General features: G+C 49.4%; 12 protein-coding genes across 12 annotated transcripts; 4 read left to right on the plus strand and 8 right to left on the minus strand.

Moving 5' to 3' along the window:
* Positions 1 to 67: 67 nt before the first annotated feature.
* BDR25DRAFT_353453 (uncharacterized protein) lies at positions 68 to 977 on the minus strand (the record flags this gene model as incomplete). The annotated part of the gene is made up of 7 exons (XM_033695173.1): positions 68 to 119; positions 168 to 276; positions 322 to 439; positions 493 to 539; positions 591 to 739; positions 848 to 876; positions 957 to 977. 7 exons carry the CDS (start codon positions 975 to 977, stop codon positions 68 to 70), a joined length of 525 nt encoding a protein of 174 aa, XP_033549268.1.
* Positions 978 to 1,046: 69 nt separating this feature from the next.
* Positions 1,047 to 3,158, plus strand: BDR25DRAFT_353454 (uncharacterized protein; the record flags this gene model as incomplete). Its single annotated transcript, XM_033695174.1, has 14 exons — positions 1,047 to 1,103; positions 1,165 to 1,410; positions 1,445 to 1,556; positions 1,594 to 1,698; positions 1,765 to 1,838; positions 1,882 to 2,108; positions 2,159 to 2,275; positions 2,365 to 2,423; positions 2,454 to 2,513; positions 2,539 to 2,562; positions 2,604 to 2,731; positions 2,795 to 2,829; positions 2,877 to 2,964; positions 3,054 to 3,158. 14 exons carry the CDS (start codon positions 1,047 to 1,049, stop codon positions 3,156 to 3,158), a joined length of 1,437 nt encoding a protein of 478 aa, XP_033549269.1.
* Positions 3,159 to 3,677: 519 nt separating this feature from the next.
* Positions 3,678 to 4,486, plus strand: BDR25DRAFT_302619 (uncharacterized protein). The gene has a single exon (XM_033689835.1). It carries the CDS (start codon positions 3,722 to 3,724, stop codon positions 4,391 to 4,393), a length of 672 nt encoding a protein of 223 aa, XP_033549270.1. The 5' UTR covers positions 3,678 to 3,721; the 3' UTR covers positions 4,394 to 4,486.
* A 3,396-nt stretch (positions 4,487 to 7,882) lies between these two features.
* BDR25DRAFT_333283 (MFS general substrate transporter) lies at positions 7,883 to 9,948 on the minus strand (the record flags this gene model as incomplete). Its single annotated transcript, XM_033692821.1, has 2 exons — positions 7,883 to 9,657; positions 9,859 to 9,948. 2 exons carry the CDS (start codon positions 9,946 to 9,948, stop codon positions 7,906 to 7,908), a joined length of 1,842 nt encoding a protein of 613 aa, XP_033549271.1. The 3' UTR covers positions 7,883 to 7,905.
* Positions 9,949 to 11,366: 1,418 nt separating this feature from the next.
* BDR25DRAFT_258783 (uncharacterized protein) lies at positions 11,367 to 12,466 on the minus strand. The gene is made up of 4 exons (XM_033686552.1): positions 12,246 to 12,466; positions 11,914 to 12,168; positions 11,755 to 11,822; positions 11,367 to 11,688 (listed from the first exon to the last, which is right to left on the minus strand). The coding sequence occupies exons 1-4, from the start codon at positions 12,370 to 12,372 to the stop codon at positions 11,458 to 11,460; spliced, it is 681 nt and encodes a 226-aa protein (XP_033549272.1). The 5' UTR covers positions 12,373 to 12,466; the 3' UTR covers positions 11,367 to 11,457.
* Positions 12,467 to 12,922: 456 nt separating this feature from the next.
* BDR25DRAFT_302621 (uncharacterized protein) lies at positions 12,923 to 14,825 on the minus strand. The gene is made up of 2 exons (XM_033689836.1): positions 14,662 to 14,825; positions 12,923 to 14,604 (listed from the first exon to the last, which is right to left on the minus strand). The coding sequence occupies exons 1-2, from the start codon at positions 14,681 to 14,683 to the stop codon at positions 13,070 to 13,072; spliced, it is 1,557 nt and encodes a 518-aa protein (XP_033549273.1). The 5' UTR covers positions 14,684 to 14,825; the 3' UTR covers positions 12,923 to 13,069.
* A 710-nt stretch (positions 14,826 to 15,535) lies between these two features.
* BDR25DRAFT_312971 (uncharacterized protein) lies at positions 15,536 to 16,385 on the minus strand (the record flags this gene model as incomplete). The annotated part of the gene is made up of 3 exons (XM_033691345.1): positions 15,536 to 15,753; positions 15,822 to 16,051; positions 16,369 to 16,385. 3 exons carry the CDS (start codon positions 16,383 to 16,385, stop codon positions 15,536 to 15,538), a joined length of 465 nt encoding a protein of 154 aa, XP_033549274.1.
* A 766-nt stretch (positions 16,386 to 17,151) lies between these two features.
* Positions 17,152 to 17,676, minus strand: BDR25DRAFT_220510 (TPR-like protein; the record flags this gene model as incomplete). The annotated part of the gene is made up of 1 exon (XM_033685004.1): positions 17,152 to 17,676. A coding segment is annotated over one exon (525 nt), but the record flags the coding sequence as incomplete, so codon positions are not given.
* Positions 17,677 to 17,679: 3 nt separating this feature from the next.
* Positions 17,680 to 19,542, minus strand: BDR25DRAFT_220934 (TPR-like protein; the record flags this gene model as incomplete). The annotated part of the gene is made up of 1 exon (XM_033685014.1): positions 17,680 to 19,542. A coding segment is annotated over one exon (1,863 nt), but the record flags the coding sequence as incomplete, so codon positions are not given.
* A 54-nt stretch (positions 19,543 to 19,596) lies between these two features.
* Positions 19,597 to 21,567, minus strand: BDR25DRAFT_153777 (purine and uridine phosphorylase; the record flags this gene model as incomplete). Its single annotated transcript, XM_033683939.1, has 2 exons — positions 19,597 to 20,545; positions 20,606 to 21,567. Coding segments are annotated over 2 exons (1,911 nt in total), but the record flags the coding sequence as incomplete, so codon positions are not given.
* Positions 21,568 to 22,348: 781 nt separating this feature from the next.
* Positions 22,349 to 24,469, plus strand: BDR25DRAFT_312973 (uncharacterized protein; the record flags this gene model as incomplete). The annotated part of the gene is made up of 4 exons (XM_033691346.1): positions 22,349 to 22,418; positions 22,510 to 23,298; positions 24,067 to 24,194; positions 24,395 to 24,469. The coding sequence occupies 4 exons, from the start codon at positions 22,349 to 22,351 to the stop codon at positions 24,467 to 24,469; spliced, it is 1,062 nt and encodes a 353-aa protein (XP_033549278.1).
* An 890-nt stretch (positions 24,470 to 25,359) lies between these two features.
* On the plus strand, positions 25,360 to 26,934 carry BDR25DRAFT_14415 (DUF1769-domain-containing protein). Its single transcript, XM_033683891.1, has one exon. It carries the CDS (start codon positions 25,491 to 25,493, stop codon positions 26,817 to 26,819), a length of 1,329 nt encoding a protein of 442 aa, XP_033549279.1. The 5' UTR covers positions 25,360 to 25,490; the 3' UTR covers positions 26,820 to 26,934.
* The last annotated feature ends 15 nt before the right edge of the window (positions 26,935 to 26,949 follow it).

The raw sequence follows: 26,949 nt of genomic DNA on the forward strand, positions 1-26,949 counted from the left end.
TTGTGGAAAGTGTGGATTCGACTCTACTTAACATGTTCATAGTAAAGTGACATTTAGAGGAGCCTCCTCAAGAGCCGAAAGAAGACGAAAATTTGACGCTTCCTATCTTGAGACCGAAGCTCGGACAATGTGTATACTTTTTAGATATGCCTTATCTTCGCCATGACCTAAGTTGGGAGACTTCGAATAGCCTCAGCTCGATGCATGGCACATACACCCGGAAATTTCCTCTAACGAAATAGCGAGCAAGCCCGAAGACTAGAATGGAGGGCTGTGCTGTCGGTTCTCATCCACGCTCACAACTATGCCGGCGGAGCCGACAACAGTAGACAGTTTGGCGACTCTTGTTGGTGGTCATACGGTCCAAGTCCGGGTCAAAGGGCAAGGATTTCGTGATAATGGAACTGTTGGTATTTCTGGCGTTACTCGTTTTAGATGGCTTTGAAGGGCTTTAGTGATCTCATGTCCTAATAAACTTGAGATTAAAGCCACTAATGGAGCAATCCCCGTATATTTCGTTTGTTGCGATTCTGGGCATCCTGGAGGTTTCAAGGGACCATAGTTCATGTCGTAGCCCTAACAGGCCTTACCACTAGCAGAAGAGCCTGGATAGTAGTACATAGTTGGCTTCTCGTCGCATGGGGCAGATCCCGAAGTAATGATAAGTGGAAGGGCTTTGAACGGCAAAAAGCCTTTAACGAACTGCACACTCTGTAAAAAGCGGTAGTCCCAGCAGTTTCTAAGCCCGTCGCACAGCACTCGTTTGTCAATACCTTTTTGCAAAGGTTGAATAGTAATATGGGAAGGAGTTTAGAGAGATAAAGGTGGAGCAGCGAATAATTTTCACTTTGTGCCTCCCTCGAAACCTTCGATCTTCTCACAACTGTATTTGATGTTTGCATCACCTATACTATTATTAGAAGGAATGTAGTGTACCTAGACGCCTCCTAACTCACGATCCTATCGCTGATGTTCATTCAGCATTCCTTTTAGCCATTAGTTAGCGAAGCTCGCTAGGGCCACACTCTTAGTCTCACCTAGAACGTATGCGAACTGCGCTCATTAGCGAGCTGCTCTCATTAGCGAGCTGCGAACGCTCCTTTGTGCGTATAGTGTAGCTTCCTTACCTAGTGAGCCGCAACATATTCCTGCGCCGCAGTGGAGAACTCCATCATATTAAGTTACGGCTTTAAGTTTACTCATGTTCTCATTGCTAAAGAAGTAAGTCCGGTCGAACCGGCGAGTAAAAGAAAGTATGAGATATTCATGCTAGTACGAAGTCTGCCCAAAGGTAGTAGAGTACGAGGAGAGGGCGTAGAGGGTGTAGATAATGAGTCAAAGTGTGTATTCAAGCAGAGGGAATACGAAGATGCGGAAAAGAGGGTCGTAGCTATGACGTGGTGGAATATAGTTGAAACAGAGTTGAGCGAGCGAATGGGACTAGGCATCAATCGCCGCAGACCAGAGAACTGAGTTAAGTTTGAGAGCTGCCGCTATTATGACCGAACACGTTTGTTCTCTCGTCGTATCGCGGATGGCTGGTATTTGCGTACATAGTGAGGGCCTAGCTGTGGGATTCGACCTGGACTGCAGTGACAAGGGAGGAACTCTGTGATGCTAACCCAGCCGAACATCAATTTCTCCATATCGGCAAAGCCTCAATACTTCTGAAGACTACTGCTGAGAGAGTCTCCACACGTAATACTATCTGAAGAAGAAGCCTCCTTCATTGATCGACCTATAGCTGCCATGACAGTCAAAAAGGCTTGCAAGCAATCCGCCGGATGGGAGAGTTGTTGTCTGGAGAAATCCCTCATTGCTACGCTATAAGCAGCTACGTTCGACCAAGGCCTAGGAGATGTTGTCCAGAACAGAGGGTAGGGTAGAAACTTTTTGAACCTCGCGTTAGCACATCACCACCTCCTTTCCACATATATCTGCGACAGATTAAGTCACCGCGTTGTCATGAAGGACAAGCTTCCAAGGAGAGAGAATTTATTCCTAGAAAGCCCAGTCCCGGTTAATGTAAGTTGGAGTAGAAGAAACCGAAGGTGGATTTGTGAGGTGCCTTTCGGTAAAGATAGATCGGCGGGAAGGACGATCGCGGGGTAAGAGATGACAACTATGAAATAAGCATTAGCGCAAACCGAAACCGTAGCCCTCAAGTTAGTTGCCTTATGAAACCTATCATCCTAGATGATATAGAAGCGATCAACCCAAAGGTATTGCAAGCCCAAAAGCCTGGTCAAATTTATGCATTCATTGATGGATCTTGGTAATCGGTCAAGGTCATGCGCAATTCTAAATGCACCGTGTTGGTGAAGACTTGCAGCATTATTTCAAGTGATTTGGAACGGTACAGAGGGCTTCCCGAAGAGGTAACTCAAAGCGAGATATTTGCGACGCTACTTTTACCTCACTAGGTATTCCTGTTCAGCGTCGATGAGGACAAGCTCAGTGGGATGTCCAATCTATAACCGTGGGCCGAATTGAGAGTGAAAATCCCCGAAATGGTCGCGATTGCGGGATGACATCTAGTTTTGGATGTCAGTCATACCAATGGTCGGATGAGTAGGGACAGTGTCGGGCATCATATCTGTGAGGTGTCACTGAAGGGGATAAGGATGTCGTCATGAGGTCCAGTGAAATGATCCCTTGGAAGCTAAACACTCTAAACAGTGTTTGTCACGGACTCCAGTCTGTTCGCGTCCAAACAAATACGAATCTAAGTGTGAACGCCTGAGGAACAAAGGTATTGAACCGACTTGTGGCCGGAAACACTCGTCCGTCCTAGTGGTTTTCACTACTTCCTTACAACGCAGGCATTCGGTTCCATGAAGAAGGTCTCTAACAGTGCCTGGTTAAAAACCTTCAAGCTGTTCCCGAACCGCCTTCGCTATTCTTGGCAAAGCGGGTAGCTTCCGTGCCATTGGCCGGTATATCCATCAGCCCGGATTGATCGAAGTGTTCTAGTAGAAAACCTACATATAGTAAGTGTTGATGCAGAGTAGAGGAATATATTGTGGAGTGATACTGTGAGGATGGGGGATCAGGCTGGACGTCCAGCTACCTCAATCTTGCCGCTTGATAGCATCAATGCCTGGCTGCGACGTAACCAGTCTAGGCCAGGCGCCGATGCCGACATGTTTTTGAATTGAGAGAGATTGAATAAGCATGAAAATAATTCTGTGTATGGTAGTACATAATCTTGCGGGCAAGGTACACATGACAAGCACGCTAGTCAGTCTTCAGATCACAGATCACGTGAAATCTTGCTCTGCCGAGGTTCCGTTGAGCGCCGAACTCCCTTCACTTCTCATCCACCATCGTCCAACCACGCTTTGGATTCAGCCATTGCCGCAGGTGCCGCCAGCACGAATACAAACATACCAGCCCTGCAGCGTGGGAACGAAGCTCCTTACGAGAAATGGTGACCAATTTACTGGTGGTTTTAGTAGCCTCGGATCGCACCGCCGGAGTGTTCTCTGTACTTCATCTGACCTGATGTGCCTTCGGCAATATGGAAGGTGAATATCCCCACTCTACGGATCCTTGGAAAGCAGAGCGTCTCTGTGGTTGGAACTTAGCACACAACCAAGCGAATGACGACTTCACATGCTGGCGTAAAAGAAGTATTAGTACAGCCTAGATCTCCTTTCTTCTTTCGTCCTTCACTTCAAACTCATTGCCTCACTCCTAGTTCGATCTTCCACCTAGCATAATGTCTCCCGCCGCTATTGTCAATGCTGCCCCTTCCCCTTCGAACGGGACAAAGATAGTCCCTGTGTCGTCGGTCAAGCCGATCATCACTCCTTCGTCTATCCTGCCCCCTGCTCCCAGCAACTCTGTCCCTGCCTGGGTTCAGCCTGATCTTACGCGTCTTCTCCGCGTTGAGCATCTTCCCGGATCGTTCGCCGCCCGTTCTGTGTCTCTCGTCGATCTCCCTGCGGGCGCCATATTCGCGCGCATCTCCGGGCCTACGCCTGCGTCGTGCGCGTACACGTCAGTTCAAGCCTCGCGTGACCTTCACATCGAGCTCAACAGTGACCTGGTCTTCATAAATCACTCATGCCGGCCGACACTTCTCTTCGACATGACGCGCTGGGAGGTCAGGGTCAACCCAGAGCTCAAGGGCGGACTCAAAGCTGGAGACGAGCTCACATTTTTCTACCCTAGCACGGAGTGGGACATGGTACAACCATTTGATTGCAGATGTCGAGAGGCTAGCTGCAGGGGCACCATCTCCGGCGCCAAAGATATGGAGCTGGAGGTATTGAGTAACTACTGGTTGAACCCCCACATTGAGGGGCTACTTCAGGAGAAGCATGCGGCTAACGGCAAGGGCAATGGTGTTCACAATGGCGTCAAGAATAGCTCTAGCACCGCTTCGTAAGCTGAGCTGGTTGGATGAATGCCCACAAGCGACATTGCGGTGGATGGCACAGCGGCTACAATCCAAACTCTCCCCAAAAGCATTGAATGTTCGCATCGTTTTCCTACCTCAAATACAATCGCACATTATGCCGAAAGCACCTTGTTCACTCTTCTGAAACCGATCTTCAACCTCATAATATTGTCGCCTTGATTCATCCCATCTTCAATCTGCAAGGAGCACTGACGTTCTAAATCCCCGGCAGGCGTGAATAGCGTCTCCTGAGGCTGAAATTCGCGCACTGGCATGACATGAGGGGCGTAGAGGGGCATAGGGCAGAGTGAAACGCGGGGGCGGGGTAAACCTTATTTAGGGAGCCGATGTCGGCCTTCACCTCAGATCCAGTCTCTTCCGATATCTTAAGAAGCGCGGCCGGAAGGCATCGATCAATCTGGAGGGTTACGAATCACGGTATTGGATTGTCCTGTACCTGAGAATGATATTGGCCAATCACAGCGAGCCCCACGCAGCCCTCCAACTCTCGCAACACCTACATCACACCATACTTTTTTTCTAAAAGGCTTACAGATTTAACTACCGACCGAGAGAGGCTAGATAGAGAGCTGAACCTCCTTGTTTTTGAAGTCCGTCGGCTCCCGACGCAGAAGTCCTTGGGTTTTGAGCAACTCGTGGGGGATTGGTTTGTCCAGAGAACTCAAGATTAGCTAGAATTTGAGCTTTCCGAGCCGGCCGGCGGCACAGGCGGCATATCTGTGAGCTACGTAGCGTTCGGAGACTGGAATCTGAATGAGTTTGGGGACCATCCTTAAAGGGGGTCTGAGATCTAGAATCATGGCATATTTTCTTTATCCCCAGTAACTTGGGAAGCAAGGAAGTTGTTCACGGCCTCAAAACAATCGCGGGCATTTATTCTAGATGATAAATAGTATTTAAACATTGCACGGTATCGCCCGGAAACGATAAGAGGACCTGTAGAGGCCTGTTTGCTAGCACTGGAGAGAGTGAGACAGAGTCCCCTTGGTGAACACACCGTAACCAAGCGAGAATTCAAAGGCTGGAGGTTAGAGCCGAGCCATTCCCATTCCCTCACCATCATTCATTATTCATACATTTATATCAGTTGCGCATCCCCCACGCAGTAAGCCGACAATATGCGTATACGGTATTGTAAGTATCAGTAAACGCTACGCCCAAATTCGTCCACCATGTCAAGATAATATTTAGTTTGCTAAATCGTTTCTTGCGGTATTTTTAAGCCTGGTATAATAGTAGGCGTAATCATAATACGTTTCTACCTAAGACACTTGGTTCTTCCCGGCAAGGCAGGACGAAGACTAAAAGCAGGTTACGAAACTGGCTTGCAGAGGGCAGATCCGTCAAAATTTACCCCCTTAAATGGTTGGTCTTCCAACTTCGCTTTTCATTGCTGACCGACTACTCCTAATACTACTCCTAATGCTCTTACAGATGCTATTAGATCTCTATCATTATCCCGACTTTCTATCAACATCTTTGCGCAAACCCTTTAACAAACGAACACATATTATTACTTGAAACTCCTGCTAGTACACATCGATGTTAGTGTACTCTCCTTTCCGCCTAGGTATCCTCAAACCAATCACTGAGTGTCATCATCCAGCCCGCTAACCCACCAACATCGCTGGGACCCTTCCTAACTCCACATCCCCAGCCTGGGTCTCCATACGACATTCTACATGGGTATTAGTTGTCTTGCTCGTCGCCTGACTTGGCTCCACACTCACGGTATTGTTGTCCTTGGTCTTGAGCTTCGTCACGTCTTTCAAGGATGTTCATGACTCTTTGGTTTCTCTACTCTCGTCGCGAAGACTAAAGATGAATGTAGACTACTACAACTTACGCAGCCGCAAACAATAAAGAGAGTATGCTGAAGAATATAATTTAGAAGGTACCTTGTTCATGTAGAGGTATTGAGTCAATATGACGGGGCGGAATGGTGGAAGTGGTATTGGCCAAGAAAAAAGACTTCGCTGTGATAGATAGGTCTTTGGAAATGGGGGAAATAAACCAAGAGCCAAGGCTAAATAACGCGGAAGTTTATCGGATGAAACATAAGGGGCGCCTCAGGGGTGGCAGTGCTGGCCCTTTCAACTAATACCTCTTGTCTTTGGCCTGGATTGAATAGGAGGTTTTGACTGCGTGTGGACATCTCTCATTAATTTTCCCATGACTTTGAGTTATCACCAGGAATGCGCACCGATATTTGTATTCTCAGACATGACATCGTGGCTGCTAGAGTGTAAGTCAGGCAGCCATGGTGATAAGAGAATCACGGCTACAGCCCTGTCTGCATAGTCGAAGTCGCCCCTCACGGCACAGGATTTTAGTTATTCTCGTATAGAAAATCCAAAAAGAGGCTAGGGTGATATGGCAGAACGTCCTCTTTCATTTGGTGCACTAAGATATTTATCCCTCTTAGGAGCTCGGAGTGTCCTCAGCCCGCAACCCTCTCAGGGCTTCCAATGGGGCGTACTACTGTCCGTACAAAGTGAGCCGTACCGGTCACGTGTTCAATACAAACGTACCTAGTTTGCGGGCCGCACCGTAGGTTTAATAATGCACCAGGTACAGTATATAGCACGGATCGTATTGCCCTTTTAAGAGGTTCGCATAGCGATTCTAGGGGAGTAGAAAGGCTCCGGCAAGCAGTGCTAGAGGCGGGTTACCTTGCGCTGCTGCGATTTGTCTTCAGCTATAGACAACGTACTACCGCAGGATAAAGCAAGAGAAGCAGTGTAGAGGGCTCTTAACTTCTGCGGCCTAGGTAAGAGACCGCGCAAAATAGACAACAGAGGTACCTAATTGACTAGGTGAGGCCCGTAGGTATCTGAGTAGTTTTGAATAGAGTACTTTAATTAAATCGAACCACTCGTACAGATCACGTGAGAAGTAACAGTTACAATACGTACACCTACCTCTCATCCTCCCTGCCGTACGAACGTACACAGAATTTTACCCGTACAGGTATCAACATCGCCCAATCGTACAGTACTATGGCTCGTTGGAAGCGCAGAACCTTCTTGAGCTCTCAAGGCTTCTGGAAGGCTTCTCAGCTCGAATGCAGAAGGATACAAATTTGAACAGAATTGTTCCCGATTTATATTTGATCGGTTCATATTTAACTTGACTGTCCTTGCTATATGCAAGCATGCTAGCTGAGGGTATGTAGTCAACGACCTTGATATTCTTAAATTCCTGTAAGAATCATCTCGGAATGCCAATAATGCATTTGCATTTTGTGCTTTAGTAGTGACTGCGTACTATGAATTCAACTCTGACCCATTCCATACTCCATTCTATCCATTCTGAAGTAGAGATCGAGGTATCATGCCCTGTTAAGATCCAGCTTAGAGAAACAACCTATCCAAACACTACTGCACTCAAAGAATCATAGCAAGAATAGTCCTCGTACGAATCACCCCACCTATGAACATAACTATCACAATAAATAACAAACTAGCCGCTTCCAGCACTTAAACAGCCTCAACCCCCTTCTCTATGTCCATCTTTACATCCTCCTTCTCCACAGCGGGCGTCCGCCACCCACTCCCACTCCCCCTCTTCCTCTTCAGTCCAAACTCCGTATCCAACTCCTTCCTCAACTTGACCTGCCTCTCCACGAACGTCAATGCAAACCCGACTCCCGACAAAATCGCAAAAACAATCCAAATCCACTTCAAACTCTCCGTAAAAGCCGTCACAATCTCATCATTAATAGCATCCCCGAACTTCGACACAAACGCGGATGAAGCGCGTTGATACGCTTGCCCATTCTCCAATTGTGCGCGCACGGAAGGAGAAGAGATAGTAGGCAGGAGGGATGAGAAGCGGGTGTTGAAGATTGCGCCAGGGAGCGCGACGCCAAATAGCGAGCCTGTACCGCGCAGGAATGCCCATGAACCGGCTGCCGCACCGCTTGCTCTGTCAGGGAGTTCGACGAGGACGGCTGGGAGCGTTGTGGATACAATGATGCCGGATCCGACGGCGATAAGGAGTTGGAAGACGACCCAGGCACCCACGGGTGTGGCCTTGGCTAGCATAGTGCAAAGACTGAAGCCGAGCGTCATAACTGCAAAACCAAATTGATGAATTGGACGATATTTGCCGAAGTAAGTGAGGAATGGGCCACCGATGGCGGCGAGGACGACGATGACGAGAGTTGTGGGAAGGACTTCGATGCCGGATTTTGAGGGCGAGGAACCCTTGACTGCTTGGAAGAAGGGTGGGAGGTAAAATTGTACTCCATAGGTGAGGAAGCCATGGATTGCTGTCAGAGCGAAGGCGGTTGCTGAAGTGCGATTGTTGAAAATTGATGGTGGCATGATGGGCGAGTGACACCATTTAGAGGCTTCGAAGAAGGGAAAGATCATCAAGCCGAACAGGCCAATAATCAGGGGTGCTAGGACAGTCGCGGAGGTCCACGGGTACGGAGCCCCACCTGTGGAGAGCGAGACAAGAATAAGGACTACGGAGCATGTCAGGAGGGAAGATCCCCAGCCGTCGATGCGACGGAGTTGTTCTATGACCTTAACTTCTTTAGTTTTGACACCGCGGTTGACTTTGAGACAGAAGAACATGAGTATAATGGCGAGACCGCAGACGGGGATATTGATCCAGAAACACCAGCGCCAACCGTGCTCAGCAAATACACCACCCAGGAGGGGTCCGATGGTAGTTCCAGCTGCGAAGACGACGTGCTTTATGGCCATGTATGTTCCTCTTTTCCTCAACGGGACGAGATCGCATAGGATGAGCTCAGCGAAGAGATCGATACCACCAGTTCCAAGCCCCTGAATGATACGTCCTGAGATCATCATTGCGCCGTTGGTCGCCCATCCACATACCGCGCTGCCGATGCTGAAGACGAGAATAGCGAGCATCATGGGGTATTTTCGACCCCAAATATCTGCCAATTGTCCATAAAGAGGCTGGAAGATGGTGCTGGCGAGCAGGAATGCGGTGGCGACCCACGAGAACTTTGTACCAAGATTGAGGGCGTCTGAGATCGTGGGAAGGGCGGTATTTGTAACGCTACCTTCGAGGGCTGAAAGAAGCAGTGGAACGCAAATTGACAGGAATGATCTCCAGAAGCCGTGACTGCGTGTCCATTTCTGCGAGGGTGTCTGTGACGGAAGCTGAAGCTGAGGCGGTAGTGGAGGGTGAGTTAGATGTGGCTGCTCTTCTGGTGTGGTGCGAAGAGCGTCAGGGAATTTGAGAGACACAATCTCAGGAACCTCAGTGCTCTCGATTCTCTCCGTTTTCTCGGGTAGAGAGGATGTGGAGGGCTGGGTGATACTTGAGATCTGCTTAGCCTTCGAAGAGCGAGAGGATCGAGAGGATAACGAGCTCGGACGAGTAACTGTCGGGAAAAGGTAAGGGATGGATGGAGTAGGTACTCCTCTCATCGGTGTATTCTCTCCGGATACCAAAGGGGTAGGTGCCTGCGAGGACGTCGGTGTAACGAATGGGTTCTCCTGATGATTCTCCGAGCCAGAAGTCGGTGGCTGTAACGACATAACAAAGCGGAAGAATCGGTGCGATGGTACGGTTAACGCTGCCTGTTTGGTAATATGTGTGATTGTGTTGAAGTGGTAGTTCGTGTAGTGACTGTTGTAGAGCTTCCTGTTCTTCGAGCGAACCGTATTATGTGTTGTATAGAGTTGAGGGAAAAATCGAAAGTCAAGAGGAGCAGAGGCTTTTTTAGAGAGTTAGCTGGTGGAACTCGTCCGGTTCGTTGACCAGAATAACTGGGGCTCAGAACTCGGGTCCTTATCTGCGTGTGTTGAATGTTGTACAGTTCAAAATTTCTCGTTCTCGCTGTGGCTTTGAACTATGGCTCCGTCTCTCTATGGTGCCATAGCCCGGGTTTGGACGTGAGCCATCCCTAACCTTAGTGGTGATTCCATAATGGCGATCCCACGGTTGGAGTTGACCACGATAGCAGATACCCCACAGCATGCTCCTGGTTGTTGAGAGTACCTAGGGGGAGGTCTCAACACCCTATAGGGGCTCCTTTATATAGTCTTGACCATTTTGGAAGATAGAAATTATGAGACTTGCGTGGCGCCTCGGCAATCTATCAGTGTGGGAATGTAAATGCTAGAATCGCTTCATCACTCGCGGCTGTACCTTCGCCTACTCGTCCAAGCATCCAAGGGCCACAACAGCTAGCCTCCACTGCTGCCATACGCAACCTTTCCTCGGGTACACGGAAAGGGAAGTGACAATTCCTGGTTGATCCTTGTAGCCCGCTGGCTTCTATCTCTGACAGCCCAAGTGCATCTCTATACAGAACGCCTTTCCGACCTAGGAAGCCCAGAGACCGCATTGCTGAATGTTGTGTTCCAGGAATCTTGAGACTCTAGCGAATAGAATCTCTCTTAGCATCGAATGTCTCTAACTGAGGATCATTTCATGCTGCGGAAAACACCATCCGTCAGAGAACGGCATATCTTCCTCGTAGACAGATCGTAGGACTTCGTAACATCTTCATCCACGATATACCCTATCATCGGAGTCAACGTTGCGCGGAGAGTAATATAAGAGAGACCCAGGTCTAGATCTGAGGAAGTAAAAATTCTGCAATTATCTTGCAAATGTAGATGCAGAGAGAGACAGGGACTCAAACCACTTTTCCCCTGTCCAAGTTCCTACCCTCTCCCCAACAGAGTCCATTAAGCGTGCCGCATTCGCCCTCGCGCAACAAAACAATTATGAGAAGGTGTCCAAGTGAGTTGCATGGTGAAACAAAAGACATTTAGTTGTCGCAATTTCACATCAAAGGGCCAGGCAAAGAGACGAAATGACGTCCCAGCATCCAGAGTCTCGAAAAGCATGCGCCCGGACCCTGCATAGAGCTAACCATTTTGGGCAGAACCAATCACAATCACAAAAAGCTTCGCAGAGTGAACTTGTTCAGACAATATAGAGTACTGTTGCAAATTGCGTTGCACTGGTATATCTACTCCATTCCGCCATCCTTTCATCCACTTCTTCCTCCCCATACCTTTCTTCCTCGACCTAACCTACATCATCCCAACAGCAACACCCACTACCGCTGCTAACAAGCCAGCAGGCTTCAGCACTGCCGCGGCACCTGACGACTTCGTAGCTCCAGCTGAGGTTGTGGCATTGGGAGAGCCACCTATAGTCTGAGATCCAGCGTTCACGATGCCGACGCCGCTAACACCGGTGGAGTTAGAGCATTCGTTGTCTGGGAGTAGGGCGGCGGTGGCGTTGAAGGTTATGTCTGCGCACTAGGGATTGTGTTAGATAGACTCGAGGAGGGAGTTGGGGAGATGGGAAGGAGAGAATTGGCGTACGTTGAACAGCGAGGCGCCGGTTGATGCGATCTGGATTATTTGGAGGGAGGCTTGTTTGCCGTCGAGGCCTATTCCACATTAACATCTCCGTCCTAAAAGGACCATCACGCTCATTTTGCAAATATTTCTTCTATAATTTAAGGAAATGAGCAAACGTACTCTTAGCATCAAGGCCCGACTTCGCCAATCCTGCCGCCAGCGCGGCCTTACCTGTCTCCTTGAGGCAGAACGTTCCGTTACCCGTCTGATTGAACTGTGTTACCAGCGAGATATTAAAACTCGAAACATTCGTGCCAATGCCAAGATTGACATATGTCAGAGCCCAAGGATGTGAAACATGGAGTCGAATAGAGCCCCCGGTTGTGGGCCATTGAGTGCGGTTTTTGATGTCAGTGGTTTCGTTCACACCGGCGCCTGAGGGGCTGCGGTTAGTAAGAGTGGAAGGCTGGGAGGGAGGGTGGTGTTTAGAAGATTGAATAGTGTGCGCTCACATGGGAAGGTCCACTGGGATCGTCCTGCGGCGAAAGAATCTCCTCGCCAATACGGATATTCAATCTGGAAGTGCGCGGATACAAGACCCAGCAAGGTCAGAAGTGTAACAAAGCTCTTGAAACCCATTCTGTATGCTGAAATTATACTTGAAGAAATCTTGGGCTTGGAATCTGCAGATCTTCCGTGAATAGTTTCATGAAGAGCTCCAGAGTTAGGGCAGCACGACACTTTTTATACCCTCCCTAGGTCCTCGCCAGGCTACCATAGCTACTTGCCGCGGGGTTATTGACATCTGCATACCATGTGTACCGATGTCCCGCAAGCCTCATGAACAGATTCGCTTAGATTGCACATGCTCGCCCATAGATGCGGAATTTGAGCTTGAATCAAGCTTAGCTAGAGCCCAATGGACCCTACAGGCGGGTAGCCAAGCATCTTTAAGAATGATGGAGAGAAGGTTGTGGGGTTCGAGATCGGTAGAAATCCTGCCTAGCCATGTGCTTGGGAATGAATACTTCTCAAATGTGCTCAAATGGACTTGGCGCCGAGACTTTGGAGAGACCAGTGATGGGAAGCTAACCAATTGTGGCGAAAGTCAAGAAAGACCCATGATGCACGCGTAGAGAAATGGAAAGAGAAAAGGAAAGAGGGAGGGTATTTTTGTGAAGGTCACTTGCGCAAGGTAATTGTGTATTTGAAGGTTTCTCCCATGATGAATATACAGTTGTTTGACTGATGCAGAATACCTACGCCAATCCAATGCTGCAGGCCATTTCCAGCTTGGTGCGATCCCAAAAACGCCGTGGATATCGTATCTATACAACTAGAATATGCTGCTCTGCTTCTTACGTAGCGTATTCGAGTTTTGCTCGCTTACGCTTCGAAGACCCCAGAAACTTTTCTTCTTCATTTTGGCCTGGCCGTCGGGTTTTGGAAGCCCATTGCTGAAGAAGGAACTCTGCGATGCTGCAGGCCGTGGGCCGGTCGGCGGCTGCAGGTACGGCCCTTGCGCAGGCCGAGCTTGTGCAGGTCGAATTGGTTGTGCAGGGGGCCTTGAGGGTTGCTGGAAGGGTCCTTGTAGAAGAGGGGCAGAGTACCGTTGCTGAGGTCCTGCTGGTGGCAGCAACTTGCTCTGATCACCAAACTGCTTCCGAAGACGTTCGGTTTCTTTGTCAACTTCGGCCTGGCGACGCCTCCGCTCCTTATCTTCTTGCTCAAGAAACTTCTTTGTTTTCCTCGCTTCTTCCTCATCCACCTTTCTTCTAGCTCTCCGGTTGATTTCCTCTACCCGCTTTCGTTCTCGCTCCTCGGCTTCGACTTGAGCTTTAAGACGAGCAGTCTCGGCATCAATCTCCCATTGCGCTCGAGGGTCAAGTCGTTGTGTGGGCTGGACACCAGTTCGGAGTGGAGGGAGCGATGTGCGTTTGGCGTCATTTCGTGATGGCTGGTTGTACAATGGATTCACTGCTGCACCTTTAGCGGGCTGCATAGGGCGCGGTTGTTGTGGTGGGGGCTGAGGAGTCATGACTGGGGGGACAATGGCTCCTGGTTCCAATGGGGAAGAACCTTTTCTACCCCTCAGCCCTCCACTGTTCTTTCGAATTGTCGGGTCGATAATGTGGAAAGATTCTCTGGCGTTGTTGAAGAAAAGATCTCGAATAACAGCTGCTCCAAGCAAGAGAACCACCTCCAGGCCTTTGTAATCCTCCATGTCCACTCTGTAGAGGTTCGACTCCATGATGGTCATCTCCTTGAGCCCGGAGAAGAGGGCAACTGCGATATCGGGCTCTTTGCTCTTCTTCGCCTTCTTCCCAGTTGGGTCGGTAGACTTCCCTGTGAGGTAGCACGTCATGTCCTTTCCTATCCTGCCCTCCTTCCTCCACACAAAGTTGATCTGGGGTGTGGCGGCATCCGCCCCGGGGTCGTTTTGGCTGCGATCAAGGGCTGACGAGCTTGGTGTCCGGAATGTTGTCTGAGGCATGCTGAACTCATACCACACTGTTCCACTCCACTTTGACGTTTGCTGCCTGATTATGATTTGCTGGTCAGGGTTGTACAGCTGGATGGCGAACTCGGTGGGGAGAATAGGTTGGGGCGACGGGGGTACTCCTCCATTCTTGCGTATCTCGTCCTGCGATAGAGTAGGTTGCGTCCAACCCGGTTTTGAAAGGACTTCGCCATAGAGGATGTCGGGACTGTGTGAGTCGAAGAGAGCGGCGGCGTATGTGTTTTTGGCTGCGTTGGCGGCGGGGTCGAGGTGGTGGAGGGCATACGTGGCCTCGGGTTCAGTGCCGCGTTGAGTGAAGTAGAAGGACTCGTGGTGCTTCAACCCATCAGGCGAAGGCTTGAGAAAGAATGCTGCGAGCCGTTAATGCGAACATGTTCACCCAACGACAGGGCTGTGGGGGAGCTTACTGGGTAGGTTCTCGTCTAACATGGCGGCATGATATGGCGCGGGTGGCTTCTAAATGGCAGGACGGGCGAGAGAGACAATGCAGTAGCGAGTGAGGAGGGGTGCAGCAAAGTGATGTTCATATATCATGTCTTCTCCACTGTAAACGCGTCTGGGGGCGCTGGTTGGAGGCTGTGAGCCTGTGATCGAGTTCCCGCGCACGGATCCGATCAATGGCGGTGCTTGCCTTACCCTGCTCCGAGCCTATTCTTGGAAAGAAACTGTGAACCATTCACATTTACCCTGCTCTCCATCACTCTTACTCATCAATGGGTGGCTAACTCTTGCGAATCCTCCCCGATCTTCAATCCACGGCTCCAAGAGACGACAGTGGGTTTAGCAGAGCTTAGAAATAGGATTATCACGGAGGCATGCGCAATGAATCTGCCACACGTCTCACGACAACACGCCGCCGCAGCACAGCCACCTGGAAGTCCCACAAGCTCGTGATGCAGACGCAGCTCATCTCGAAACGGCTCGCGCTGTGTGCCTTGTAGTACTTGTTCTCTATGATTACTTCTCTATGCTTTGTTGCTTCCAATGACCTCTCGTTTGTTTCGGGGTCTATATACCCGTGTTTCGAATTTTGACGTCTTACACAGGTCAACTAATTAGCTTTTCCTTTCTGATTACGCGGCACATGGTCACCACTCTCGCAACTCCAGCTTCTTTTGGTCATGAATTTGAATGCTCATTCGCTAATTAAATGTAGATCCTCCTCGAGAAGTGTGGGAAGAAAGAAAACTGCCTCCAAATTGTGTCGTGGTCCCCCATACGATCCGCCAGCCAATCGCAGAAAATGTACGAGGCCACAATCACCAACTGCCATCCAGCTTCTTAATCATCGCCTTTAAGCTCGGAAGCAATATTCCCCGCTGCCAAGGTTTGATTACTAAGACTAGCCCATCTGTGCAAGAGATGGACAGAAGCCTTGGACTTGATTTCACAACGTGTGAACTTGATCTCGAACGCCTTGCTGGGCGAAGGATAGTGAAAGTCGAAATTGTCGGTAGCTTGAACGCCAACATATTCCATCCAATCATTTTGCGCCTTCGCTTGGGGTAGGTCACGATTACCAAAAGTGTATAATAACACGGCCTTCCTCCTGTTGCTTGACTCTTACCCACGACGATTCCAAATCTGCCTTTGAGTTTCACGCCGGTTGTTGACCCGGGACCTCCGACTTGTGCAGCCTGACTTCCGTACTCTTGTGGTGGGCCAATAGGGAAATCTTCTAGGTAATAGACGATTGATCCAACCTCAACAAGTCCAAGGCTGTAAGCTGTGAGTGTCTCATACTCTGCTCGCTTGTGACTAGTGCAGCTATCTGTTAGTACACTTGGCGGTACAGTACTACAGTACATCAAATTTAGGACTGGTTAGTAAGTATAGAGGTTGTTGTCAGTATAGTAACTGTATGTGAGGCTCTGTTACTAGCCGTTTACGGTAGTCTGTATACACGTTGGGTGGAGTAGAGGTGCCTGCGCGGCTGCAGGAGGTGCAGAGGGCTCAGAGGGCTGTAGAAGGCGCAGAGGGGCCTTATGGTAGCCAGAAATTAGTGCAGATTATCCAAATCTAGCGTGTTTTGCTAGCAGTTTGCTAAGAAACTCTACAACACAAGAATCTAGCCCCTCTATGCACCTTATAATATTAATTTCTTAGTACATTACCTGCTAGCCTTAAGCATCTTAGCGCATAGCTGCCTCCTCGGCCTTTGGGAGTTAATCTGCCTCTAAGAAGGCGCCTGCTCACTATCCTACTGCGTTTTATACACAACAATTAGGGCTAGTTATAGAGCTACAAAAGAACTAGCTATTTAATAAGGTAGTAAGTGGCAAGTTAACTAAGCTAGCAGTGTATATTAAATAGTAAGAAATGCAGTTTAAGAAAAGTCTAATTTACTTCTGCTTCTACTACTATTTTTTAATTAGGTTAGAGACCCTGTAAACAGCCTGTTACACTCTATATAGTACAGCGCAGTCTATTAAGTCACCCGTTACGGAGTACTGCTAGTTACCCTCTCTCATCTACTCAGTACAGTTAGTACTCGCAAGCAGGTTAAATAGTACAGTACACCGTGCAACCTCAAAACTACTCCATTGCGTACAGATGGCCACGCTGTGTGGGATTAGCTATGTAAATACTATCCAGCTAATATTTTAGCAATGCATCTTTATCAAGATAATCTCTAGCTATTTCTCGACCTGTCACCTGTTTCATCTTTAATATTGCATGCGCTCCCGTATCCCGCATCACTATCTCCCAGCTGCATGAATTCATATGGACACCCTAGCTAGCTAATATATCCTGTATAATCACTTCGTTCAGGGTTTTAAATATTTTTGTCTAAGCTAGTCTCCTGAATGCCCTAAGCAAGGTGTTCTGCTGCTCCTTACTAGCACTTCTACTTCTATTGCGACAACACACTCTAGCAGCTCTACTGACTCCTTCACTTATCCGCTCGCTTGATATGCTCTGGCGAGCTCGTGCTGCGACGCTAATCGATCAGGATGGTCTTCTTTGAGTACTTCTGTACGTATCGCGACAACACGCTCTAGCAGCTCCACCGCCTCCTTCACCTGTCCGTTTGCTTGATATGCTCTGGCGAGCTGGTGCAGCGATGCTAGTCGATCGGGATGGTCTTCTTTGAGTACTTCCGTACGTATCGCGACAACACGCTCCAGCAACTCCACCGCCTCCTTCACCTGTCCATTCGCTTGATATGCTCCGGCGAGCTTGTGCTGCGACGCCAGTCGAGAGGGATGGTCTTCTTTGAGCACTTCCGCTTCTATCGCGACAACACGCTCCAGCAGCTCCACCGCCTCCTTCACCTGTCCGTTCGCTTGATATGCTCTGGCGAGGTTGTGCTGCGACGCCAGTCGAGAGGGATGGTCTTCTTTAAGCACTTCCCTACGTATCGCGACAACACGCTCCAGAAGCTCCACCGCCTCCTTCACCTGTCCGTTCGCTTGATATGCTCCGGCGAGCTCGCGCTGCGACGCCAGCCGAGAGGGATGGTCTTCTTTGAGTAGTTCCGCTTGTATCGTGACAACACGATCCAGCAGCTCCGCCGCCTCCTTCACCTGTCCGTTTGCTTGATATGCTCTGGCGAGGTTGTGCTGCGACACTAGTCGAGAGGGATGGTCTTCTTTAAGCACTTGTGTACGTATCGCGACCACATGCTTCAGAAGCTTCACCGCCTCCTTCACCTGTCCGTTCGCTTGATATGCCCTGGCGAGCTCGTGCTGCGACGCTAGTCGAGAGGGATGGTCTTCTTTAAGCACTTCCGTACGTATCGCGACAACACGCTCTAGCAACTCCACCGCCTCCTTCACCTGCCCGTTTGCTTGATATGCTCCGGCGAGGCTGTGCTGCGACGCTAGTTGAGAGGGATGATCTTCTTTAAGCACTTCTGTATGTATCGCGACAACACGCTCCAGCAGCTCCACCGCCTCCTTCACCTGTCCGTTCGCTTGATATGCTCTGGCGAGATCGTGCTGCGACGCTAATTGAGAGGGATGGTCTTCTTTTAGCACTTCTACTTGTATTGCAACAACACGCTCCAGCAGCTCCACCGCCTCCTTCACCTGTCCGTTCGCTTGATATGCTCCGGCGAGGTTGTGCTGCGACGCCAGTCGAGAGGGATGGTCTTCTTTGAGCACTTCTGCTTGTATCGCGACAACATGCTTGAGTAGCCTCACCGCCTCCTTCACCTGACCGTTCGCTTGATATGCTCTGGCGAGCTCGTGCTGCGATGCTAGTCGATCAGGATGGTCTTCTTTAAGCACTTTAGTACGTATTGCGACAACACGCTCCAGCAGCTCCACCGCCTCTTTCACCTGTCCGTTTGCTTGATATGCTCCGGCGAGGTTGTGCTGCGACGCTAGTTGAGAGGGGTGGTCTTCTTTAAGCACTTCCACTTGTATCGCGACAACACACTCCAGCAACTCCACCGCCTCCTTCACCTGTCCGTTTGCTTGATATGCTCTGGAGAGCTCGTGCTGCGACGCTAGTCGAGAGGGATGGTCTTCTGTAAGTACTTCTGCTTGTATCGCGACAACACGCTCCAGCAGCTTCACCGCCTCCTTCACCTGTCCGTTCGCTTGATATGCTCTGGCGAGCTGGTGCTGCGACGCCAGTCGAGAGGGATGGTCTTCTTTGAGTACTTCCGTACGTATCGCGACAACACGCTCCAGCAACTCCACCGCCTCTTTCACCTGCCCGTTTGCTTGATATGCTCCGGCGAGCTCGTGCTGCGACACTAGTCGAGAGGGATGGTCTTCTTTAAGCACTTGCGTACGTATCGCGACAACACGCTCCAGCAGCTCCACCGCCTCCTTCACCTGTCCATTCGCTTGATATGCTCTGGCGAGCTCGTGCTGGGACGCCACTTGAGATGGATGGTCTTCTTTTAGCACTTCTGCTTGTATCGCGACAACACGTTCCAGCAGCTCCACCGCCTCCTTCACCTGTCCGTTCGCTTGATATGCTCCGGCGAGAATATGCTGCGAGAGAAGCCGGTTAGGATCATATTTAGTGAGATTTAGCTCCCTCCATTTACAACACTCTTGAAGCCATATAACAGCTTCCTGTATCCTTCCGTCAACGTATAGGCATCGCCCAACCTTCTGACAGAGTTCGCTCTTCTCTTCTCCTTGTTCCACTTGCTCATCTCTCTTTATACGTGCTACATGCGGTATGTATTCCCGCCAGATCTCACGATTTGTGTAATCGTCGGATGGAAAGACTTTCAAGAGGTGTTTTAATGCCACCTTCCTTGTCTCTTCTCCACGGCCGTTCTGACTAATCCACGTCCTGGTTGATAAGTGTACTAGTCTATGCATGTCAAATATTTTGCCGTCTTCTCTTCTCTCCAGAAAAGAGTATGAACAGAGCGTGCCAATAGCACTTGCCATCTGTGCTTCCGGGTGAACTGCGGGCAAGATGGAAGATGGAATTGCCTTCCATTCAATGTAAGAAATGAAGGCGAGAAGGTCTGCCGCCAATGTATTGTGCTTCAGAATTTGGTTGAAGGTTACTGTCCATGTCTTCACAATCGCGTTCGCCGAGTGCTTGTACCGTGTGTTGTCATAGAATTCTCTGCTTAAGGTAGCGATAGCGTCCTGGTCTGTGTTCTTTAACAGCTGGAGGTATTCTAATATAGAACTTTTGTTCGTGTTAATGTATGCAGCCGCCTGAGTGATGGCTAATGGGAGATAGTCCAGCTCGGTAAGAAGATCTATCATGAGCGTATCGTTTTTAGGTAGGCTATTTCGGATTAACGACTTGTTTAGCAAATTTATCGCCTCTTGTGTCTCCATCTTTTCTACCTCAACCACATTGCTGCCTGCTACAGATTGTGCAACCCCATAATGCCGAGTCGTAAATACTGTCAGTCCGTCATCGCTTTCTGGCAAGAAGTCTAACAGACCTTTCCCCTGCCCAGCCCCGTGCAGAAGGTCCTGGTCATCAGCATTGTCAACGATTAACAGCCACTTGCCTGCGGTCTTTGCGTTCAGCCGTTGTAGTACTAGCTTTCTAATGTCCTCCTTACTCTCCTGCGACTGATGTATCCCTAATGCTCCTGCTATTTCCGCGCATCCTTGCTCAAACGTTTCCATACTCGGCGCTAGTATCCAGAAGATAGAATACTCTGGATAGTCTTTCTTAACAGAGTATGCCAACTGTAGCGCGATCTGTGTCTTGCCGATGCCACCGAGACCAACAAGCGCCACCTTTTGACAATCTTTATTCACAAGTAGCTTTTCTTTCAGCTTATTAAGCTCCGTGTTCCGACCAATAAACTGGAGGTTTCGTGGGAAGGGGAGGTAGAAACAAGTCGCCTGGCTCCGCCCTAAGGCGAATTAGTTATATTAATAAATATATAGAAAACTACAAGATGTACACTAACCTCTTGCTGCTTCATCAGCGGTCTGCGTCCTCGCTACATTAGCTGCTGGAATAACCTGCAGCAGCTCCTTTGCGTACGCTGCCGCGGCGCCGGCAGCGTACGATTGCCATCTCTTACTCTTATGTGAGTCGGCGTAGTCGCAGATCCCGCGGATTATCAGGCACGGAAAGTTGTTCATCAAGCCGGCTGCCTCCATCTCAAAGCAGAGGACCCCTCCAAACTCTGAGCTGATCTTGTCCCGTATCACACCATCCCTCATCACCTGGTTCCCTGATGCGATCGTGCCGTAGTGAACCATGGGCATGTTGTTTGTCCGCTCCTCTCTCTGTATCTTTCCTGTGGCCGCGCATGATGCACAGTTGTCCCCTCCAACATGATTGTATTCCGCTTCGAAAAGCACATCGCTTCCTGCTTCATCACGAGCAAACTTGCAAATTTTACTGAGCTTCGACAGGTGTGGAGATAGACTCCCTCTCCCTCGATCTTGGTTAGAACGAAGCTTCGTGACGGCGGCAAGGAGAACTTGGGGGGGAGTATTAAGAAAGCCGGTTTGCTCGAACCCTTTTGGCGTTGACTTTCCAAAGTCATATTGGACCACTCCACCATGACCATTTCCCGGCTGGCTGACCACAACATCCCCAAGCCGAACGTCTGCTTCTTTACTTGGAACACCGCCTCCGATTCCCACCATCAGCCCAAATCGAATAGCTGGGAAAGTGGCCTTCAACTGCACAGCGACTGCTGCTGCGAGGTTAGTGCCAGTCTGACCCGCAGGCAGGCACGCTAGGACGACATGGTGATCCCCGATGCACCCGAGCGTGTATATGTTTGCGTCGCTGCCGTTCGGGAGGAGGTCTTGGTGCTCTTCGTCAAGCATCTCCTGTGCTGCAGTGAACTCGTCCGGCAACGCGCAGACCCAGCCCACCGTGTACTCGTCGCGACCGAGGCGGCGTGTCATCTTGTCTCAGTGTTAGTCAAAACATTAGAAATTTGCTCACTTGAAAATCGATGGCAACCACCACGTAGGTCGAAAAAGAGCCTTTATGAGCTTGCGATGAAGCTCAGCCTCGTTGCAGTCCCCATCTAGAGCTAGGCGCCAACGCGCATATATGACTGGCTGACCGAAAGGGAACAAGACTACTACTGTCGCGTGGCGTCGAATTGCAAGCAGCAGTCAAGTCTCACGGTCGGCTCATTTTCGGCGCATCTTACTCGTGTAGTTTTTCTGATCCACCTCTTGAGAAATTCAATCCTACAGATAGTCTGAATCACGTGTGGCATCACGTGCCCATAAACAATCGAAAATTCGTTCGCAGGTATCTACTCGCTGTTACCAGACTCTCAAGGTTGCGTGCAGGCTCAGGTGGGGCTAAACCCTCGTTCAGAGTTATTCGAGAAACAGGATTTCCTGGACCAAAATATCAAAAGCCTTGAGTGAATTGGATTATATATTTCAGGCTGGGGTTTTGGCGCTAATCCATCTAGTTAAGAGATCGTGGCGGAGGATATCAATGCTCATTCAAAAATTTGATGGTGGAACAGATAACAGGTCGAGAAATAGCCATATTGTGTATATTGGCAGTGATAGGGCGATTACTAGTCAAGCGAACAAAGAAAGCCGAGATAGGATGATGGAACTAAGAATTGTTCTAGACTTCAAAGGGACCGGATTTCTTTGTTATTCATACACAAAGTACACCCTCACTACAGATCTTTGAGTCGCGAACTTCCCTCACAATATGTCAACAACTCCGAGAAAACAATTCCCCCGACAACATCACTCACCACCGCACATCTATGGAATATCGGGTACGGCAACATCAACATCAAACCTGATTCAAACCATTCATCGCTAACAATACACATCATCGTTCGGTCATTTATCTAACTAAACCCACAGCAAATCAGTTCAACACATCCAGTCCCAACATCACAATCATGCTCCCCTCACCTTCCCGCCTCCACAACCACAACTTCAACACCACCACCAAACACCCAAGCGCAACACTCACATCCTTCAGCCCCGAGCCCTCCCGCATCATTTTGCACTCCTGTCCCACCTTCCCATCATATCAGAAACCCACAACAGCCCTTCTCCTCTCATTCCCCCTCGCGCAAGAAATTCACAATATGATTCTTACAAGTCGCTGCATTGAGGTCCTTGCACGCCGGCTCTTCCGCGGCGATGTAAGTGAGGAAGAAGCTGCGCGGAAGATGTCGAGTTTGGAGGAAAAGTATGACGTGTTGAGAGAGGGTGTTGAAAACGAGCTGGAAGTAGCGTGGGTCGAGGCCGGGTTTCTACCCCCAACAGCACTGACGCCGCGGCTGTCGAGTAGTGCGATGGTGAAGAAGGATAATATGGAGGGTTTACGGGGAAGGTATATGGTTGATAAGTCGTTGAAGAGGAAGGGGGAGGGGAGCGAGGGAAAGGCTGTGGGGAGGAAAGCGAGGAAGAGGAGAAAGGGTGGACATGTTGGAGAGGCGACAGAGGTGGAAATAGGGCGGGATTGTGGTGAGGATGATGAATGGCAGTACACGGAACCGTTAAACCCAATTGGAGTACAGCAGGTTATAATTCCGTTGAAGGGTGCCCAGAAGAAGAGCATGTATGGGTGGAATTGGAGGGAGGCTAAGAGGGTGGAAGAGAGAGGGGGAATGGGGGGGCTGAGGGAGTGTGTTAGCCCGATGGGTAGGTCGGTCTTTTGGGGGTAATTGTCGCTTGGAGGGTGTAGGCGTATTTTTTTAGTAAGAGGTCTGTCCGTATTTTTTCTGGCATAGTTGCCCCCTGTGTATGTTAATCATCTTTTACTTTAGCCTTCCAAGTTTGAAAATACTTTGCTCACTAGCTTGTTAATCACTTCGCTTGCTTCAAAGTTGTTGGCCGTCTCCACAGCTTCCCTTAGTCTTCATTGAACACAACACAAGCGGGGAGATCATGCTTACGAAGAAAACCCGGAAAACCGCGAAGATTACTAGGTAGAAGATGGATACGAAGTCCTGGAAGACTCTCGAGTAACCTTTGTTCCCTAGTGCTCAAGCCTGACAGATAATGGCAATAGCTTTACTTCCGGTGGCATTTCATTCGTTTTAGCAAGATATGGGTAAAATCTGTGTCCGTCTCTGCTACTTACCTCGGATTGATCCAAGAAATGTAAACTGCTTCGTACGCGCCGCGGAACCTTTGGCAGGTGGAGTAATTTGGAGCAATTCAGGATAGCGACTTGGTTAGATTGTAGGCTGGTAGGCTCTCACAAACAGAACGCGGTAAGGGGCAAGGATCCGCCCAGACAAAAACCGCGCTGCCATTGTTCGAGAGCTTCAGGAATCGATAAAGCAAAATCAGCAGGAAAGAGAGGCACCCCAAGAACAAAATGAAGGGCTGACCAAGATGTTGAAAGGCGCTAAACAACGCGAGGAGCAGCGTAGCTTGATTGATGGAATCCTGCATGACCTTAAGATGATCGCCAAGACGCGGATCTCGAAACGGAGTTTGGCCAACTATGGTTTAAGCGACGCCAGGAATTGACACAAAAATTGAGAGCGGAGCAAGAAGCGTACGAGGCCGCTGAGGTCGTCGCGAAAGAAGTAGGCGTCGACGTTGACAAGGCGGGGGGGCTGAACTCGCGAATACCGAAATCACGAGGTCATCAAATCCTAAGAGATTAGAAAGAGAAAATGTATTGAATTGTGAGTGGATGGGGCATCGACAGAGGATTTCGGAGTGTGGCCACCCTAGTCAGAGTATCTAAAAAGTCTGTTGGCTATTGATACTATGAGCTATGTAGCGGATGCTTCGAGGGCCAATGGCTGGAGCGACCCGCAGAATGTTGAGCGCCAATAGTTCCTTGAGCCTGAACTAAGAGGTGTGGCGTTTATATCATTCCCCAATATAGCAAGTTAGCATCGAATCCTCTCACAAGATTAAGGGATTAGACGGATTGTACAGAGGACGCAAGCTTCTGTCGTGAATCAGATCCTTCTGTTTTTTGCGTATGTTGTGTGGACGCTGTTGAAAAGCGTTCAAAAATAATGGAAGCTAAAGAAATAAAGTTTCATTTGCTAGCAACGATCAATTAGAATGATCATGTTGAGGTGAGAAGAATGATGTCGATATCACTAATCCTAATATGGACTGATCTTTAAAAGTCGATGTGATCTCTCGGAACTGCGCCCTTCCGAGACGGCAAAACGGCGCTCCACGTGACTGACACGTCTTCGGTGGCTTAGCGAGTTCCGTTTGGAGGAGTTGATAATACGGATCCGTAAGCCGGCGAAACTTGTGGAACGGTGACCCGCAATCGTTGGGAATCATCGCGTTCACGAGTACGAACATTTCTGGCCCACATTTCCCCTCGACCATGTATGTTACTTCGCGATTTTACGAACGGCGCACTAAGCTGGCCAATCAAAGCTCACCCAAATCATTTATTGCCACTCTTTAATTCGCTACAGAGCCTATTTTGGCGCCAACATTCTGTCATCACATTTCAATGCTTTATCGCTGCTCGCTGCTCAGGCGAAACTCAACACGCTTCAACGATGTTACTAGCCTGTTTCCAGCCGCAGTCCTGTGGCGCCTCGAGACTTGAATTTCAGGATCTTGCGAGGGCTAACACTTGAACGCGGGAGGCACAGTGGCTAGCTGACTTCTACCTACGATATTTCCTAACCTTGAAACACCCAACATTCGCCATCTTTCACATGTAAAGGGAGTCCAAAAGGAACTTTTCCTTGCTTTCTATCTCTTTCCAAGCTTCTTCGTATTAGGTTCTTCTTTTTCCTTCACTGTCATTTCTAGGCTGCTCCTTCCACATCCCTTCAACCCCACTTAGGTAAAAACTCGCCCACTTCCAAATCACACCTCACCTCTCCTCAACCACAATGCTGTCGTCAGAATCAAGCGGTGTTGTAGATCCAGCAGCGCGCGACAAATATCTGCTCCAGGTCACTGCAGGCCCCTCTTATGACTCGTCGACTCACCGCGAAGTGGCCGTCAACGGTGACGATGCCCACGTTATCGACAACGATGTCATGACCTGCTACCTAAAAGTGCGGATACGTGACTACCATGGCCTTCCCCGCAGTTCTCCCTCAACAAATAAGTACTTCTCACATCCGACGCATCTGTCAGACCGGTATTCCATAGGCTTCTCCTTCGTCCCTAAGAAAGACATTGCTGGGAATGATCTGGTAACTGGATTCGACTTTGATCACTCCATCAAAGATCGTCTCCCGCCAGGGTTTAAATACGCGATGAAAATCGTTACTACCATCCTAGATCCTGGAATTTATAGCGATCCATATTCTGACAGGCCGTACTTATATGGTCCAGCGCTTTCGAGTTTCTTTTCGTTCCGCGTTGGTGAGCATGAGAGTCACACACCGGCGGATAACCAGCTCGCCACGCAACTTCAAAAAGACCCAGCGGGAGTAATTGAGGAAGGTGCCGATGGTAGTGGACAGCAGATTCGGCAAGATCTGAGCATTCCGCCAAAGGCCAACAAACGGCGGAAAAACTTTCTGAACATCTCGAATCTCGAGAACTTCACCTTTGAAGCCGGGCGACTTTACCAAGCAGATTTCTTCAACCCGTATCTTGATTTCGCCAATTTCGCGCTAAGGATTCCCGGGTTCTCCATTTCGGTAGTACGCTACATCGATAACAAAACACATCAGTTACGCTACGTCCTCAAGAACAGGAGAACGGATGAAGTTCTCTTCGTCGTCATCTTCACGCTTCTCTTCGGCCAAAAACTAGCGGGTACTTTAGGAAAACACCCTGAAGCAAAAGAAATTCAGAAGCCAACAGTAGGGACACCACAAAGGCACACTCCCGAAGGCGAGCCGTCAAGACCGGATACCTCATCGTCTTGCGAGACTCCTGTGCCATCTTCTCGGTCCTCCACCCCTGCAAGTTCGGAGGTAGAGGAGATAGAGAATTCGGGTGCGGCAGCCACCTTTGCGAACTCGATTTACTCAGGATTCGCAGCCCTCGGATTCGGTAGGACGGCATCAAGCTCTGAAGCGTCAAGCGAAAGTGGGTCGAAGAGTACATCACCCGAACGTCCAAGGAAACCGTTGGCTTCATCAAAAACAACGAGTCTCGAGGAACGGAAAAAAGATATAAACAGCAGGATTGATGATTTAGACGAAGTGCAGATGGAGGATTATTTGAGGGGCAGGCATGGAAATGGGGGTGTGAGAAGATGAGCAAGCCCCCCCAATGGAGACAATGAAAGATATCTCGACAGGTTTTGGCATTGCGAAGGCGTTAAGAAACTGCTGGGCATCGTGGGCAAGATGAGGGCTCATCGAGATTAATGAAATGGGAGAATTTGCC

The sequence above is a fragment of the Lindgomyces ingoldianus genome (assembly GCF_010093535.1).
Source record: "Lindgomyces ingoldianus strain ATCC 200398 unplaced genomic scaffold BDR25scaffold_11, whole genome shotgun sequence".
NCBI lineage: Eukaryota > Fungi > Ascomycota > Dothideomycetes > Pleosporales > Lindgomycetaceae > Lindgomyces > Lindgomyces ingoldianus.